Genomic DNA, 18,105 nt, shown 5'->3' with positions numbered 1-18,105 from the left:
CGGTTCTACTTTGTGTGGTTTCAGTTGCCCACGATCAGCTGTTGTCCAAAAATATCAGATGGAAAATTCCAAAAATAAGCCATTCATTAAGTTTTAAATATCATGCCACCCTGAGTACCATGACAAAAGCTTGCACTGTCCTGCTCTGTCCCACTGGGGCCAAGAATCACCCTTTGTCCAGTGTGTCCACCCTCTACCTAAGACATGCCCATCAGTCACTTAGTAACCACCTTGGCTATCGAATGGATTGTTGCAGTATTGAGCTCGTGTGCTCAAGCCACCTGGATAGTTTACTTAGCAACCGCCCCAAAGTGGGGTAGTGACTCCCCAAAGTGCGGTAGTGATGCCCGCAGTCCCGATCCACCAGGGGAAGTCGCAAAGTGCTTCTACTTCATTATTAGTGATGGCTGCTAATCTCTCACTACGCTGAACTTACAAACTGAACTCGATCACAGGTGTCTGTGAAAAGGGAGACCCACAGCGCATAGAGGGCTCAAGTTTTAGGTATCTTCTGGGGCACAGGAACACGTCCTCAGCGGCTGGGGGTGGGAACTGCTGCAGGTATCTTTTGGTGTGACTGCAAAGGCTCTGGTCTCTCCAGATGAGGGGCTGTGGGCTAGAGAGGCAAGGGCCCTCACAGGTTGCGGGTGGGTGGGGTCCCAGTCCGAGGGCGGGGCGGTACCTGCGTGGAGCCAGATCTGTGCCAGCGTCATCCAGGGGTGCAGTGGGCCCTGCTTGGGGGCACTGCTCTGCAGCGACGAGGCCACTTCGGACAGCGCCTGCTCCACGCGGGAGGCCGCCACCGACGTGGCATGGATGGAGCCTGTGAGGGGTTTTCGAGAAGACGGCATCAGAAACAAAAGGGTGGGCCCAACCAACTTCCCACCCACCCTCCCACACACAGACAAGGAGCTCAAGACGCACACATACCCCTTCCCCATGACATTTCTGAGTTTTACTGTCCATGAAGGAACACAACCACGACAGCTGGAACCTTACTTTCAGTCCTGTGCTTTAGCTGATCCCTGAGTCAACCACCAGAGCTCATGCTAAGCTCCGGAAGCTCAGTCTGTATGCTGTGAGGGCTCGGGGCAGGGAGGGCCATGGCTAGGACACAGCTGCGTGCGACACACCCGTTAAGCATGGCGCAAACGAGGACTACACAGTGCCCTTACAAGGCACCCCCGTGAGAGCCTAACCCCAGCAGTGATGGGGGCGGAGGAAGGCACTGCACTCGTCTCCTGGGGTAACCTTTGGAGCAGATGGGGACCATTTCCAGACACACCTAGCAACTTCCAGGAGGTGGGCAACACCCCTAGATTTGAAACCATACTCTAGAACATGGCTTCACTACAGAAAGAGCACCTTTTGCCCCATGTCTGAGCAGATATCTACTATGGAGGCTATCGTTAGGCCAGTGGGGGCAGTTTGTATTGCAAGGACGCCCGGGGCTCGGAGGCTGTGCCTGCCTGACTCTCGTGTGGACCCTGCTGCCCTGAAAGGTGAGGAGGGAGGAGAATGAGCACAAAGGGTCCGGTAAAAGGACTTCCATTCAGGGGTCAAGTGAGTTAGATGACTCCTTCCCTTCATGCTGACCTTCAGGAGGTCCCGACGCCCGGGAGCCACCTCCTTAAGCAGGGGCTCGGTCCCCGCCTCTCTCCAACAGTCACTGTGCACGGTATGGTTTCAGAAGTCAGAGCAGGAGTCTCAGTTATTTACAATGGAAAACTCTTGATATCTATTTGCACCAGCAACATTCATGATTTATAACTCCCCACAAAATTCACTGAGAAGATAAACATCGCTAGGGGTGACTGCCAACCCATCATGTTTCAAACAGTGACACTATATGACACCAATGCTGATAGAGAAGTCGAGTCAGTCGTACGGAGTTGGGAGCATGAAAATGCTTTCTGCGGGGCCCTGCGCTGTGCTGTGCTTTACTCACTCTCGGAGCGTGTGCGGGGGGAGACTGGCCTCCCATGCTGTGCTCTGACTCCTCCGGCAGGAAGGAGACACGGACTTCACTACAGACACTCAAGTCCTTTGGTGGGGGTCTGGTGCAGGGTCCCGGGAGGCGATGGAAACCAGACAGGGAATCTGCCGTCTGTAGCCCATCGGCACACAGACGGTGCCCGTGAGGACTGGCCGTCTGTGGGCATTTGGACAGGGCCAAGTGTCCAGGGGACATCTGGTCTGTGCCAACAGGCCCTTGACGTTGGTCCCGACAAAAACCTCCATGAGCACAGGGGGCCCATGTCAGACTGTCCTTGACATTCGGTCCTGTCAAACACGTCCGCCCCTGGGAACCTGCCCAAGGTTCCAAACTTTAAGGATCCGTTTGGCACAGAGCAAAGTCTCAGTGGACATTTGAGAAGGAACAGATGTCCTGCAAGGGGACAAGATGGAGGACAGCACCCGGGAAAGGACCGCTGAGCCCTCCCCTGTGCGTGCCGCCACACGAGGGGAGGAGGCCGAGGCCCGGGAAGAGGACACCAGCGAGCGCTGCCCTGAGGCGGGGGCCTGATGAAGTGCCACGGAACGTTGGCCTGGCTCCGACAGAGCATGTCTGACTGCTTACAAAAAAATCACAGCAGCAACTTTGATTAACACGCTATTAGTTTTTTCTTGGGTCTTCTTTTGTTAACCTTGTTATGGAAAAAATAATATTTTAACTGTGATAACAAGGACTTGCTGCGATTTCCCTGAGATTGTAACAGCAACTGTCAGTTCAATAAGGAGGCCATGGTTGCTATGTTCTGACACTGCCAGGCTGGTTCACCTTCTCACGGGCCACCCTGAACACCTGGTTCTCGACTGTGGCTTCACGAGAAATGATCTGGGGGGTTTCAAGTCATGATGCCACAGATGCGTCCCAGACCAATGGACTCACTGACCCCAGAGGTGGGGCCAAGCGTCTGTCAACCACGTGTGGGGTGCTGAGGTGCCGCTGAGGCGGAGGCCCCCTGACCCGGGGGACAGGCAGTGGCTGCTACTACCTTCAGTCAAGAAAAGCTTGAAGGCAGAGTCTATGCGCCCCAACCAGCCCAGGCTCTGCCGCTTCCCTGTCGCTCAGCAATCTGGGGGCGCAGGCTTCCTCAAGCTTCTTGGTCTCACAATCCCTTAGACTCTGAAATGTTGTGGAGACCCCTGGGGAGATCCTGCTGACGTGGGTTCTGTCTGTGGGTGTTTACCACATTAGAAACCAAACTGAGATACGTGTAAAACAGTTCATCATTGACTCATTTCAAAATAACAACGAATGACTGTTCTAGAAAAATTCTGCAAGTTTTTCACCAGGTTCTATGGCTTCTTTGCTACGAGAATTTAATGACTTCTGGAGGGGACGAATTTTGCTTTTTGGACGAACTGTTTCATTTGTTTGGTCCACAGATGAACTAATCAGAACTTTTGCCAAAGTTCCTTCCTTTGTGGTATCTATATACAATTAAGTTAATAAATTCTTCTCATAAAAATACGATTCACTGTGAACAAGGTCTGGCATATGACGATGACGACAATGACAGTGATGATGATGACAATGACAGTGGCAGTTATCCACTGTAGAGGACGTTCCACGTTTCCGGCACTGTGATTAGCACTTCGTATATATTATATCACTCTTTAAACAATTCCTTGTGGCAAAATTGGGGTGGAATGAGGTCACATAACTTCCCCCAAGTCACAGACAACAGAGCGCAAAACCGGCAAGCACTGGCCTGATTCCGGGGCTAGCCTTTAAATCCAGCCCTGACAGCCCCTCCCCCAGGAGGGCTGCTGGGAGCTCTGCCTCTCTCCCATCACTGCCCTGTAAGCAGCTGGGCCCCGTGGCTGCGGTGACCAATGTCCAGGTCCCACTGTCTTACGTTCCAGTTGACGCAACTGTCTCTCCCACTGGACTGGGTGCAGCTCGGGAAGACAGGAACCTGCCTTCCACTTCGGCGTTTTCAGGGGCTCACAACGTCAGGCCCACGGCAGGTGCTCGCAGAATGAGCGAGTGGATGCGGCCGTCAGCAGACAGGTCGCTGGGCGCAGTTTCGAAGAGTGGTCCCCTCTTTCGGATGCTCTACTCTCCTTCCCCAGTAAGGGGTCAGACCTTCCTTGTCTCAAAGGGCTCCTCAGTGTGGCTTCTCCAGCACCCGGGGCTGGACAGGACAGTGGTGCACCTCGCTGAGTGACCACCCCCCGCAGCTGCACTACCCCACTGAAATACGGAGCGTAACAGAGCTTCACCGGAAGTGATTTTTCCCTTCCTGGCCAATCCCTCCGTCTGCACAGGGCACAAAGGCAGCCATCGGGCCTGGGCGACATTCTAATGCTCTGAGCCAGGGTTGGGTATCAGGGCATTCAGATGCTTATTAGTAACGGTAGGGGACTAACAATAATGGTAACACTATTTAATAGTTAACACCTGCCATTCCTGGAAATGACACAGCACATCAAATCCTTCCATTGGATTAGAATCTAGAGGGGAGAAAAAGGGCTTAACATCATTAGGAATCAGAATGGATATATCTGATTAAAAACATCAAAATATAATCAAAATAACTGTGTCTTGCTATCTCCTAAGACTGAAACAGTCCATGTCAAAACAGTGAATTCTGGTTTACGTGTGTGAACAAGTAGAAGGGCCAGTCTAACCCCAGGTTTTTAAAGCTGCGCTTGTCTGTCTCCCCAGAGTAGAAGTGGCCTGAGGGGAGTCTGCAAGTGAGGCCTGAAGAAGGAATGGGGAGGGGGGGGGACACAGGACGTGCCCCTAAACTGAAATCCGAACCTGGAGACATGAGCTTGCTGGTAACCGGGTCTGACGGGGACCAGCACTGCTTGTCTGTGCGGTGACCCTGGGGGCTGAGAGGCCCCGCAGCTGAGGAGATCTGCGTTTCTTCGAGCCGACTGCGTTTTCTTCCCTCACCCAGACAGATACCCAGGAGGAAATGTCATCTCAGACGCCTGCTATGAAGGCAGAGTGCCGCTTAAAGAGCTGCTCTGATCCCCACATCCAGGGTGTTCTTCTGGGCTCCCCGTGGACCATCGTGTGTGTGTGTGGTGGGGTAGGCGGGGGAGGCAAGGCGTGGGCCCAGGAACTGTGGCCCAGAAGCCCTGCCCCATGGGCCAAGAGGACCAGAAACCAAGGCCACTGACCTCCGGGAGCTGTGAGGCAAGCTCTGAACGCCTCCCAAGCATGTCTGACCCACGCTCCTATCAAATGCCGAAGCCTGTTGAGAAACCCTGTCACAAGTGGGACACTGGGAGCTGTCAGCTCAAATTGCCTTTGCAGTGGAAGGCTGTACGCAGATCCTTCTCTCCGAAGCAGCCCGCACCTGCAGTGCATCTCCCACAGACCTGAAGTGTGGCAGACCCACAGGGGCCGCGGCTCCCCGTTCAAGTCCCCCATGGAAGGGGTGTCGGAGGCAGTCACGCTGTTACACCAAAGGCATAATAAATCTCGTGGCTTGGTTATGTTCGCTGCCCCCGTATCCTCACCAGCGGGGTCACCGAACGCATGGTGTGGACTTACAGTCCAGCTGTCCCCTGGACTGTCTGTTGTGGGGGCACTAGTGAGGGGCTGCCACCTGAAGGATGTCGGCCTGCCCGCTCTCCTCCTGGCTGCACAGCATGTGGACGATAAGCTAGATCTCAGATGGATCCCTGCCTCCCTAGTGACTGGCAAGCGTCACGGTCCAGAAACAAGGCACAACTGTTACATTACATGCAGACAGATCCTCCACCAAAGGCACCTCAGTAGACACACTTCCCACGTGTGCTCAGGATTCTGGCTGCTCTGTGCTTCTCCGCCCCAGACCTGACTCAAGAGGCTCATGTGCACGAACATGGGACCGTGACGGAGCACGTGGCCCCGCCCCAAGTCCCCTCTCTGCCCCTCACCCACGTGCCCTCCGCCTGACGCCCCAGCAGCAACCTGCCTCCCCGCGTCTGCTCCTCATAGACATGAGCTGCTCTGTAACGGCGTGCTCACAAATCTCTCTGTTTATTTTCCCTCAGTCCTGGAGTGATTCCACGGTATCTGTCAAGAAAGTCTATTCAGCCCCCAGTTCTTAGAAGCTGTGTCCCCAGTCCATTAAAATAAGAAGGAAACAAGGCAGCAATTCACCTCTTCAAGGCCCTGACTACCGAGGAGCAATCTGAATGACTAAGCATTGTGCCAGAGAGCTGTGCTGAAACATTTTCTTTTTTACCAGGAAAAGAATCCGTTTCTCGAGACCAGGCTTCAGAGCACGTGTGTCCGACGCTGCAGGCTGCTGGCAGCCCGGCGAGCCTCCCCCACCTGCGCCTGGGCGCCCGAGCTCCAGGAGCCAGGGCGTCCTGGGGCCTAAGGGGGTGGCGGCAGAGGAGCTCGTGGTGATTCTCTCCTACTTTTGGCAGGGGGAGGACAGGGAGAGTCCACGCTCACTTTAGCCCTCAAATTAGGTGCGTTTTCTCTGTAGCCCTTTTAAAAAAAAACATTAAACAGGCTGGCCCCTCACCACCACCCTGTGGGCATCAGGACAATTTCCATCTCTGCTGGAGGGAGGGAGTCCTGTCTACCCAAGGAGGTGGATCTGGGGTGGTGGCCTCCTCGACCTACAATGTCACGGACCTCCCTTCCACATTTCTAATTCTGAAGGCTGCTACCTCCCCTTCCTGGTAGTGTGACCACTAATGTGACGGGGACATGGGGCTGGAGCTGCTTTACGGGCAACTGCCTGGTCCTACCCACTTCCCACTGGCAGCGAGGCCTCCCGCTGTGGGTCCCTCTGATTGGGGCCCTCGGTGGTGCTAGCAGACAATTTCCTTTTTCACTGAGGGTAACAGAGATTAAGACAGCCAAGTAAGCCGGGACCGCCCTACCCAGTGCTCCCAGACGACACAATTTCCCAACGACTTTAACAGAATCATCAACACACTAAACCTGACAAAACGTGTCTTCTCCTGAAAGGGAAGGTTCCTCCCAGGGAAAGCTCTGGGGAAGGATCACACCAAGGCAGGGGAAGGCTGGGGTACGTGGTCACCAGCAGGCATGCAGGGGTGGCCCGGCAGGCTGCTGGCAGTGCTGGCAAGGCCAGGCGGTCACACGGAAGCGTGGGGGGATGCCGTTCACGCGCATGTAAGGAAGACACCAGCTGCCAGGGAGCTGCGCCCTGGCCCTGGGCGGGAGACGGTACCTGCCGGAGGGCCACACTGGGCAGATGCCTTATCTCCTTCGAACCCTCCCCGTGTGCTGCCTGTTCCCAAGGCTGTGTCTCTGGACAGAAGTGCCCTCCTGCCTAGGGAAGGCTGTGTTTGTCTCTGAAGGCAGGCAGCCTCCTGGGGCTGGGACATATTCTAATTCCTGGACACATGCTCCTCAACTCCTGTCTGAGAGCCATTTACTGTTGACTTGTCAATCTCCCGAACTTCCACTGGATCTTGTTTAAGGAAAGGCGCCGCTGAACTAATGGAGGAGACTCTAATTAGACTAGCAAGAAAAGGTTTATATTTGAATTGTTAGGGCTGAACTTCCAAAATGGCCACGCCTCAAATGCAGCGCAGTCAGCCACAGGGGAGGCTTTTCATAGAGAGATTTTTAAAAGCTACTTAATTTTATCAGGCGAGAGCACGGGTGCAACACGCCGCCCGACTAGTCACTTCCTGGTCATAATCACATGTTTTGAGTGTTAGAAAATGCAAACTCAAGAATAAAACGCTAGCCATCAAAGAGAGAAAAAAGTCTACTGCCTTGAATTTATTTCTCAACCTTGTTTCTGTTGAGAGGCGTGCTTGGTCTCTAACCTGTTTATTCTCTCCTCCTGGTTACGTGTCTCCGAAGAGAGCCGCAGACTCGCCACCAGGATCGGCGAGATGAAAAACTGAGCCAGGAACCCATGTTGGCATTCTCGATTTTAGCGCGTTTTGGGGGAGGGGTGTCAAACATCCGCACACATTTTTCTCAAAGTGGCGACTGCTAGAGCACCTGAGTCGGGGGCGCAAGGGTCTGGAGTGCTAAGGAGCGACGGGCAGCGGCAGTGTGGACAGGGCCCTGGGCGGCTGCCCTCGGGGAGCTGTCCCTGCCCGGGCTGCAACTCGGGGACAGGGGCACCTGGCTGAGGCTGGGATCAGGCCTGGCTACTGGCACACCATGGAATTCTGGGAGTGCAGGGGGCTAGCCACCCTCCCTCTTTACAGAGGGGGCACTAAGGCCCAGGGGCGCTGACTGCAAGGAGCCTGTGTTCCTGGGCAGAGCTGGCTCTTAGACCCTGGTTTTCTGGCCTTGGGGAAACAGCTGGAGCTGTTTCTACGGGAAGCAGAAAATACAAGTCCCTTGTATGAATCTATCGACACTCACAAACAAACAGAAGCCCACTTTAACTGATGGGGGCTACGTGAGGATTTTAGTGTAGCCTCACTTTCTAAAAACCACACTGTTTGCATGGATCCCAGTGGCCTGATACTGAAAGGATCCTGGCAGTGAAACCTTTTTTCTCCCTGCCCCGCAGAACCCTAATGCGAGGACAACACCAAACATTTGTTTTCTATCATGGACTTTAGGTCAAGCTAGATTTCAGGGGAAAAATCGCCTCCCCGAGGGCGTATTTGCCACAAGCAGGATTCACTTTCCTAAGACTGTAAACAAAGAGGAAGTCAGCTGGGGAGCCTGGGTCACAGCCCAAGGCGCCTTCAACTTTTTAAAACTGTGGGACGTCTCAGAGCCTTTCACGTGCTAATGAGAACTGTGAGTCTCTGAGAACATTCGACCAGGGAGACTCAGTGGTCTAAGAACAGCCTTTGGGAAATGCTGCAATTCACTAAGGCCTTAAAGGAACACCACCCAAGACGCCAGTCCTGTGCTCGGGGAATTGCTTAGTCTCCTTTAAATTTTGGTAGAAGTAGTTTAAGTTTTATGATGTCTGTTTAGCTTACTTTAGGAAAATTAATTATAGAATTGCTTTTCTAAAAATGGTGGAACGGGGAAAGGAATTTCAAGATTCAACTGGTTTCCTCTACCCCAGTTTTACGGATGGCCTGCCCTGGGGGCGCTGGGTGTCTCCCGCTTCCCAGCCACACCAGTGCAGGGGGTGGGGGAGCTGCCGACCCACCTGCCCACACCCTTCCTGGGGCATTTTTTCCTGCACTGCCTTCCTCTGTGGTCCTCCCCAGACAAGTACTGCCTCCTCCGCATGGAGAGCCCGGCAGCAGCGGAAGCCTCAGGATCGCAGGCGAGGGAGCCCCGGGTGGCGGAGTGGGCAAGCAGGCGGCAGCCGAACGTCCACATCAGCTCAGCAACCAGCAGCCACAACACACATTCCGGGATGGAGGGCAGCGTGACCCTGAGACCCTCCGAAAGGTTGATAGATTGGTAAACTACTTACTAACTGAAAAAAGGGAGGGAAAACCATGAAAGTATACTTCTGGAGAGTTGCCTTGGAACAACAAATCAAACCGAAAATTAAAACCAAGAAACAAAACATTTGGAAAATCAAAATTAAGGCTAAAAAAGCAAACAGAGTTCTAATAACCTTCCAACTGTAAGTCTGGCAGTCGGGAATCAGATTTCAACTCAAGAATGACACATATTTTTCCACTAACAATTTTTTTTTTTTAACCAAAGAAAGGCCAACTGGACCTTCTCCTCTACATTGAAGCCTCAACCAGCACACGAAAGCTGGCTGGTTCCTGTAATGTGTTCTGTTTCCAGGGCAGGAAATTCCAAAGGGAAGGGAAAAATAATCAAACAAGCAGTTTTCAGATCTTTCCACACATTAACCCTGATTATGATTCCAAGGGTTTGTAGGGTTTGGCTAGTTTTCCTTTCTGCGAAGTCAAAGGGTTGGAGGGAGAAATTTGTAAAATTCAGGTTGTGGCTGTCTGTCCTAATGAACAGACTTTAATTGAACGATTAAACAGACCTTAACGAATGATGTTAATCAGGAAATCCTACACCTGTCACTAACACAAGGTATGTTTCCTCCTCTAACTAAACACTGTACCCGAGGGGGTGAATAAATAAGACCTGGGTGCTTTGGTCTTTGTGAAGACACCTGGTTCCTGGCTGGCTACTCCCCAAGGATGGGCGATGACTCAGAGCCTCTCAAAAAATGAGCAACCGAGCCTGTCTGGGACGTACGCAGCGAGCAGAAAGCCCAATGGGTGGTGCTCATTGCCCTAACATCGTACTCATGAATCAACACAAAGGTGCCTCACTGGACGAGACGGGACCTCCATCTGACGGATTTAAAGGAACACGGGGGCCTTGGGGTGCAGTGTGATGAACGCAGGCAGGGTGGGGAGGTCTGTGGGTTTGTTGTGTGAAGGAGTGAAGGGGTGGTTGAGGCAGTGGGAGCATTCTGTATTCGAGAGCAGTAAGATCCCATTTTATGGCAAAAAACCTGAGCAAAAGTCAATGTAAAAAACAATTCTTATGGAAAAACTGAAGTTGGCAATTGCCCCAAGGCATTGTTTTAAGGGGGAAAATCTATTTTAAGAAATGGATTAAACACAACATAAATAGCCCTGGCTGGGTTGCTCAGTTGGCTGGGGCATCGTCCCCATGCATCAAAAGGCTGTAGGTTTGATTCCCGGTCAGGGCACATACCTAGGGTGAGGGTTCGATCCCTGGTATGGGAGGCAACTGATTGACATTTCTCCCTCACACTGATCTCTCTCTCTCCTTTCCTCTCTAAAATCAATAAACATATCCTTGGGTGAGGATTAAAAAAAACATAGACACCTTAAGCATTATCTTCGTCTTCCACTTCATAAAGCTGAGACTGACACTGAAGCACGTTCTGAAAGCCCAGCGTGCAGACAAGCAAGGCTGGTACCTTGGCCTGGATGTCTGATTTCAGGTGTGAGCCTCATTTCTGCCCCGACTGTGTGTGTGTAACACACGGGTTAGCCGTGGAGAGATGAGCACATTGCCGGGGGTGGGGGGTGGGGGGGTGGGGGGCTGTTCTTTCTGGCAGTAGTTCCCCCTTAGGAGCTTTTTGTTCATCCTATAACTGAGCGTTTGGAACGAAGATAAGCCCTTGTAAGTCATGGATGCCGAGATTAAACTTCCTGGTGCTGCTGATAATAAGATAAGCCCTTGTAAGTCATGGATGCCGAGATTAAACTTCCTGGTGCTGCTGATAATGCACATTAAATAAATGAGTTGAAGACAACAAGGGTGGACTCTCCTGGTGAGATCCACATCAGGTCCCATTTAAGGACTTTATCAACCACCATTTCATTTTAATAAAGGCATTTTTTGTTATTGCCAGGTTCCCAGACACCCTAAAACATTCAAATTTCTGCATTATTGAAACACAGAATTAGATCAAAACACTGTTCAATTTTTCTGCATAGTTTCATGACATAAACCCGACATCTTCCTTGCTTGCACATGGAAAATTACGTACAGACTTGGTTTTCAAAGTGCAGTGGATGGCCCGCCAGCACTGGGACCACGGGGCGTTTTGTAAATGCCGACCCCTGGGCCCCGCCTCAGGCCTGCCCAGTCCTAAACTCTGGGGTGGGGCCCAGGGGGTCCACCCTGCACTTTTCAAAGCTCTTAGTGTGATTTTAACGCACAGTAAAGTTCCAGAACTGCATAGTTAAGGGGCATATTTGACCACTATCTCCAGAGAACTGGCTTGACTACTGTATACTTGTTGAATTAATTTCTAAATTGAAAATCAGAAATATTTAGGATAAATTATTTGCTGATTGTTCTATTTTGCCTTATTTTTCATTTTGTTAAATATTTCATTTATTTCTTTCTAGAGAAAGGGAGGGAGAAAGAGAGAAACATCAATGTGTGGTTGCTTCTCACAAGCCTGCTACTGGGGACCTGGCCCCCAACCCAGGCCTGTGCCCTGACTGGGAATCAAACCAGCAGCACTTTGGTTTGCAGGCTGGCACCCAATCCACTGAGCCACAGCAGCCAGGGCTAATTTACCTCTTTAAAAAGCAGTAGAACTTTAATGCATTTATATCAACTCCAGGAAAGCACAGAAGTACCTGAGAGCTAGAAACAATATTCTAGAAAAGTTTTATAAATTCTGCTTAAAACAGGTTTCCTTTACTTTTCAAAGAGAAGGCTGGAACTTGGGCGGCCAATATCTCTTCCTGCCCTGAACAGCTTTTGGATTTTCAAATTAGCAGGATTTTTCCCCTCAGATAAATTTGATGGAGTTTCCTATCCAGCTTATCAGTTAGGAAGATTATCAGAGAAGGAAACGCCAGGCAAACAAAGCAGATAGAACGAGAACGGAAAAGCCATAAACCATGTTTACACAGAGAGGGCTCCTGGCGGGGACCGGGGTCACTGAATGAGCGCGCGGCTGGGGGCCACACAGAGGTATCGGGTTTGGGATGAGAATGGAGATGAGAAGACACAAACAGGTGGAGAGGAGATTCGGTTCTTGAAAGAGAACAGGAGGAGGAGGAGGAATCTGACACTAAAAAGGTGAAAGAGAAAAAAAAAGGACAAAAGCAAAAAAAACTTTAGAAACACAAAAGAAAAATAAGCTAGCTTTTAATATACTCACATAAGCTGCAAAGAAAATGAGGTCATGTAATACACAGTCATTCCTCTACTTGACAAGAGGATACAAGTGTTTTCTAAAGAAAACAAGTTTGCTATTTCCCCACTAGTCATTCAATTCTTCTGCAATGACACCATGGAACACAAATAGGGCAGCTTTACCTGGGCCCAGATTCAGCAGTACCGCCCAGTGGGAAGGACACGTCTTTAACCTACGACACCCTGGACGTTCTGGTGGACAGTGTCCGCTTTTCAGCCGAAAAGTGTTAGAACTCGACTTTTCCTCGACATGTTTGCTCTGAGAAGCACTGGCATAGAGTTCATTTGTGTTTTCCTGGATGCAGACACACTGTGTGCAACCACAGGTTGCGGCCCCAGAGCCATAGGGCCCTGGAGGGCTGGGCTGTCTAAGCTGGCCCGTGGCTGGTGGTGCCGGCCGGGCACTTGGAAAGGGAGCTAGGACTGCACCTTCCTGTCTTACAGCTGGAGAGAGCCACAGTGACGGGGAGACCACCGCAGTGACACTCAGAGTTTTCCGGGGCGCAATGACCCAGGCTTTCAAGTTAACAGGGTTATTTTGCTCTGGGTAGGCATCTGGTCACATCTACCAACAATTAAAGATAAATCCCCTGACTCTGCATCCTGTTTTAGAGGCCAAAGGACAAAAAAAACCTTTTTTCATCCTCTATTTAAGGAACTACCGACTTATTCCAAAGAAAAGGCAGTGGTTCACAGCTTCAGGGTTGTGACTGTCACCCATTTGATTCTTCTTTTTCAATGGCTGGGACCATTCAATGACAGGTTTGGGGGAAGGAGAGCCGGGGTGATATTAGAAGAGAAATCATGGTCTTTGAGGGGGGCTTGTTCAGCTGGCCACACCCACCCAATAAAACCACCGTCCACACGATTGGCCACAGTGGACCGGGCCTGTCCGTGCTCCCAGACATGGGTCCCCTGACCTGACTCCACAGAACTGCATGTGGACGGCTTCAGAGGCAGAAACCATATGCCAACTAATGAACCTCTTCCAAGGTCAAGAACACTGAGCCTGCACTTTACAATGACCCAGAGGTAGAACAATGGCACTGAGGTTATAGTCTGTAAAAGTTCATACCTGTATGACATATATACTGAAATTTTAACAGGTGAAGTGTGATGTCTGGAATTTGCTTTAAAATACTCTACAAAAACTAATCGGGAACGGGAGAGGCGGATGAGAAAAGAGTACTAATTGCTGAAGGCTGGCGGTGAGGTATAAGGGGATTCGTTATATTATATCTGTAGTCTGGTATAGTTGAGTATTTCCCACAATAGGAAATAAAATAAAGAAATAGGAACTAAATTTTAGTTCTGAAACATAAAAATAAGTGACTTAAGAGGCCCATGGCTTCACAAAGGACCCACGTGCACAGCGGGTGTTTCGGAATCAGCAGGATCCCGCGCCCTCGAGGAGGCAACACCCTCCGGCTTTGCTTGTGGCAGAGGCCCAGCCCTCCAAATTAGGGAATTCAGAAAAGCAGCGAGGCCCTGGGGGTAGCAGGGACCGAGGCTGTTGACAAGCTGTCCCCTGCCAGGGTCAGGCTCTCTCCAAACACAGCTGATCTCCGAGTCACTTCTGTTTAAAGTCAGAGCCGTTTTTATGTCTGATGCCTCCCTATTCTCTTTGTCCCCAAAGCCCAGTTGCTCCCCTAAGGCAGCGGTGCTGCGCTGGGCATTTGAAATTCGCCAGCCTCCTTAGCGACCTGTGAACTGGGGACCATGACAGAAGAAGGAGATGGCTGTGGCCATGTGCATGGTCAGTGTGGAATGGGAATCTGTGCGTCGTGGGAGAGTGAGGACCCTGTCTGCAGATGGAGGCACCGTGAAGCAGGAGATGTCAGGGGCCCGCACAGCACACGCACTGGGCCATTTTAATGTCTGGGGACATGGGAAATAACATCTACCCTTATCCGCATGAAGAAACACCGCAAGGGTAAACAAATAAAGTAACAGAAATGGTTACCTTTAGGGAGAGGGAAGGTGTGGGGGCAGGGATGGGAGCGAACCTTCTCCGTCGACCTTCTGACCTGGAGCTAAGGTCTGGGGTGGCACAGGAGACAGGCCGCCAACACAGGCGCACGAGTAAGAGTGCACGGGCCCTCCCGCCCTGCTGCTGAGCTGACGACTGTGGGCTATTTAATGAGATGGAGGCACCTTTCCATTTTTAGGTGGGCCTTCCTAATTTTTCTATCTCTGACTTGAAGGATCATTTCAGCGTGTTTTACTGTCATCGGCGGCCAGGCCACAGTCAACAAGGCCTAATGTGGCCTCCGTTGTTTGGACTCCCTGTCCCTTGGGTGAGTGACTGGTGGTGTGGAAACTGCCTCTGTGGGGCCCTGGGGGCAGGGCCAGGCAAGGGGGGCCTGGAGGGACCCCTATGGGTGGTGCAGCAGCAGCAGCAGCAACCCAGCGGCCACTGGCCAGTGCCTGGGAAGCTGTGGTTTTCTCTGCTTGTTCCAGGGTGCCCGCACCGGCAGCCCAGACCCCTGGGTGCCCAGAGTGAAAGTGGGGTGTGAACACCACGAAGGACAAGGGGGTCATGACCCTGACTGTGCCACACAGACACACCTCACTTGGACACTATGGTGCCCGAGCTTTAACCTGAAGAAGGGAACCCCTGAGGGCTTTGGGAAAATGTTCCCCAGGGCAGAGGGGAGAACGGAGAACAAGGGCCTCACTTATTTCTGCCACCATCTGTAGTCAGTGGGATGTGGCATGAAAGGCTTGGTCAGGAGCTTGGACCTGGCATGAGGGCAGCAGAGCCTGGAGGCCCCTCTGAAACAGCCAGCCCATACGAGACCAGGCCCACCCAGACCAGGACGGAGCCTCACACAGTCCCCTGCGGGGTAGCAGGAGGAGCAGCAGACCCAGGTTCCAAGTGGAACCACCTTTGAGGCTCAACGTGAAGCAAATTTCTGTATGTTTGGTGGTTCCGCTGAGTTTTCCAAACTGACGCTCAACAGTCGGTATCACTACTAGAATTGCTCATTTGGAGTACTGAACATTAGAGGTGTGTTTACTCCTCGGTGCTTAGGCAAATGTGAGAAGGCAAACAATTAAGGCGGGTAGACATCTGCTCAGAGGCAGAAAGTGCTGCAGGCTTCCCTGTGGGGACAGTACCCTCGGAAGCTCAGAGCCCACCTGCCTCCCTTCAGGGTCTTTTGCTGGATGTATGTGTCCATAGGTGCAACGGATTAGAAATCAGAACCTGGATTTCAGCTAGGTCTGAAATCTAAGCGAGAGGGAGAAACAGCAAAGCAGAGGAAGCTTGATGGAGATGGGAACAATCTAATTTTAGTTTCGAGTTTTAGGCTCTAAGAGCAAGGGGAAAAAATAGAAAGATTTCAAAGAGCTGTGTTGGGCATGTAATATTCCTTCCCCCACTATGAACAAACTTGAAAAAGACATAGGAGAAAATGCACCTCAATTGAGAGCTGAACCGATTTGTGTGAGCTCTTTCCCAGCCCCGGTCCCTGGCCATCTTTGTTCCCTGTCACTGGGGACACAGGCTTCACACTGGCCTTTGCACCGTTCCATCCCCTCTGGCTCTTTATTCTCACCTGTCTCCGGGTCGCTGAAGTCTGGCAAAGTGATTGTGTTAAGCTGTCGTCTGTCTGCAATGGTTCTGTCTAAGAGGCTGCTCCCACGTCCGGAGTCACTGCAAAACAACAGCTCCAAATGTCAGTCATTTGCAGGGTGGGTGGGAGGAAGCAGAATCAACCAATACCGACTCCTGAAATGCAGGAACACCTCTGGGTGCGTGTTTTGACATTCTTCTGCACCTGTACGTCTATTACAAAGTGCCCCGCTTCCTGGCTCGGCTTTGGCTGGGATTGATTTCAGCATTCAATGTCAGGAACAGTGCTTAAACCACACCCACAGACCCTTGCTAATTTTAGCCTCTTTTTTAATCATTATGAAATATAAAAATAAAAAATGAGAAGCTCAGCTCTCCGTCCACTTTATAGGGAGAGTGACTGGCATCCAGCCCACACACACCCTCCTCGAAGGGCCTGTGAACTGAGGACACTTGACGCCAGTGCCTCGAGGCCCTTGCTGCACAGGGACGTCACCGCAGGCACTTCTGGAAAACTCTGATGCCCAGGCCCTACTCCAGAACAAAAACACCAGAGTTTCTGGCGCAGTCGACATGTCTCAAAGCTCCCCAGAAGCTTCTGATGCACAGCCGGAGTTGAGTGTCCCCGAGAACCCCTGGCCCCTACTCTTCAAGGGTCGATCAGAGCTATGGCCTTGTTCGGGTCCCAGACCAGGTCTATAAGACGGATTGCGTGCCCTGTTTAACAGAGGAGGACGGGAGGTCGGGGGTCGCACAATGTGCTGGTTGGTTTCCAGCAGAGCTGGAGCTGCAGCCCCATCCAGTGATACCGGAGCAGAAGAAGGGGCGTCTCAGAGGGGACCCAGCAGGAGCTGGGGCCAGCCTCCAGGCCACACCCCTGCCTGGTCCTTGCACCAAATCCCCCCACCCAGCCTGCTCCTACACAGTGGGGGAGGGGAATGGGGACCAACAGGGACGAAACTCAGCTAAGGGACCTTGGCTCATACTGACTCTTGTTTTTGTTTTCTTACATTCTAAGAAGCTTGGGAGCAAAGACAATTCTTTTTTCCTCTATCATGATATTCCATCAAAGAAGCTCCAAAAAGCTTATCTGTCTTTTCAAGTTTGAATCCTTCATGCTTTTCTTTGAATCCATTTTTATCAATCTGGGGGCTCTAAGAGTGATATATTTTTTTTTGTTAAGAAGTTCAAATTCTATAATAAAAGGACACAGTCTCCTTCCTTGTTGCAGCAGCTGTTACTAGAAGTGGTACAAACAAGATTTGGTAGGAAACGTAATGTGGTTTGCAGGCTGCAATTTCCAGGTTCAGTGATGGAGTTGGAGAAATCCACAGGAAACAGAAGGGAACTTGCTTCAGTACAGCAGACTCGTCAGCCTATACTTAACTACATCACTGGGTATGTGTTTTTTGGAAACTGTTCTAATAAATATTCCTGCAACTAAGAAACAGTAAATGTCTTTGAGCAGAAGATAATATAAAAGTACACACAAATTTTCATTAATCACATTACTGACTAAATATTTCTAGCATTGGTCTATTCGTGTGTTTTTAATGTAAATATTACAAAAATATTACCAAAAAAATCTGAATATTGCAACTTTAAATGCTACTCATTAGTAAGTGATTGAACTGAGAATCAGGAAGGAAAAAATTTTTCTTCCAATCTGATGGCTGCATGATGGAGATGGTCCAAGGGGCAGCAACAAGAGGGGGAAAGAAGTGATTAACAAGAAAGAATAAAAACAAAAGCAGCCGGCTGTCAGCAGAGGCGGCATGCACAGTGGAGGGGGCTCTCACATTGGACAGACCTGGGTCTGACTCAGAGCTTCACTACTTACTTAACTGGGAAAGCTTGGGCAAGTTTAGTCTTGTTTAGCTTCCCTTTTATTTTCTATGAAATGGGAAGCACAGTAGTTACCCAGCAAGGCTAACAGCCCAGGGCCGAAGGTCACAGAGACGGCCTGGGGCAGCGCTGCTCAGGCAGG

The 18,105-nt window shown here is 51.1% G+C and overlaps 1 protein-coding gene across 6 annotated transcripts in view; it reads right to left on the bottom strand.

Moving 5' to 3' along the window:
- Nucleotides 1-18,105, bottom strand: part of TTC7B (tetratricopeptide repeat domain 7B) — a 209,687-nt gene that overhangs the window by 41,943 nt on the left and 149,639 nt on the right. For 2 of the 6 annotated variants that reach the window (XM_037031805.1, XM_037031806.1), the window contains 3 exons: nt 16,102-16,199; nt 12,252-12,416; nt 683-823 (listed from right to left, as the gene is read on the bottom strand). In XM_037031805.1, coding sequence (XP_036887700.1) covers nt 683-823; nt 12,252-12,416; nt 16,102-16,199 — 404 coding nt within the window. Of the gene's footprint in view, nt 1-682; nt 824-9,347; nt 9,399-12,251; nt 12,417-16,101; nt 16,200-18,105 lie in introns of all 6 variants that reach the window. The other 4 variants (XM_037031807.1, XM_037031808.1, XM_037031809.1 and 1 more) reach the window with 2 other exon arrangements.

This window comes from Sturnira hondurensis, unplaced genomic scaffold, assembly GCF_014824575.4.
Source record: "Sturnira hondurensis isolate 20B ecotype Veracruz unplaced genomic scaffold, ASM1482457v3 Scaffold0021143, whole genome shotgun sequence".
NCBI lineage: Eukaryota > Metazoa > Chordata > Mammalia > Chiroptera > Phyllostomidae > Sturnira > Sturnira hondurensis.
Note: the sequence above shows the minus strand (reverse complement) of the source record. Positions and strands in the feature narration are given on the sequence as shown.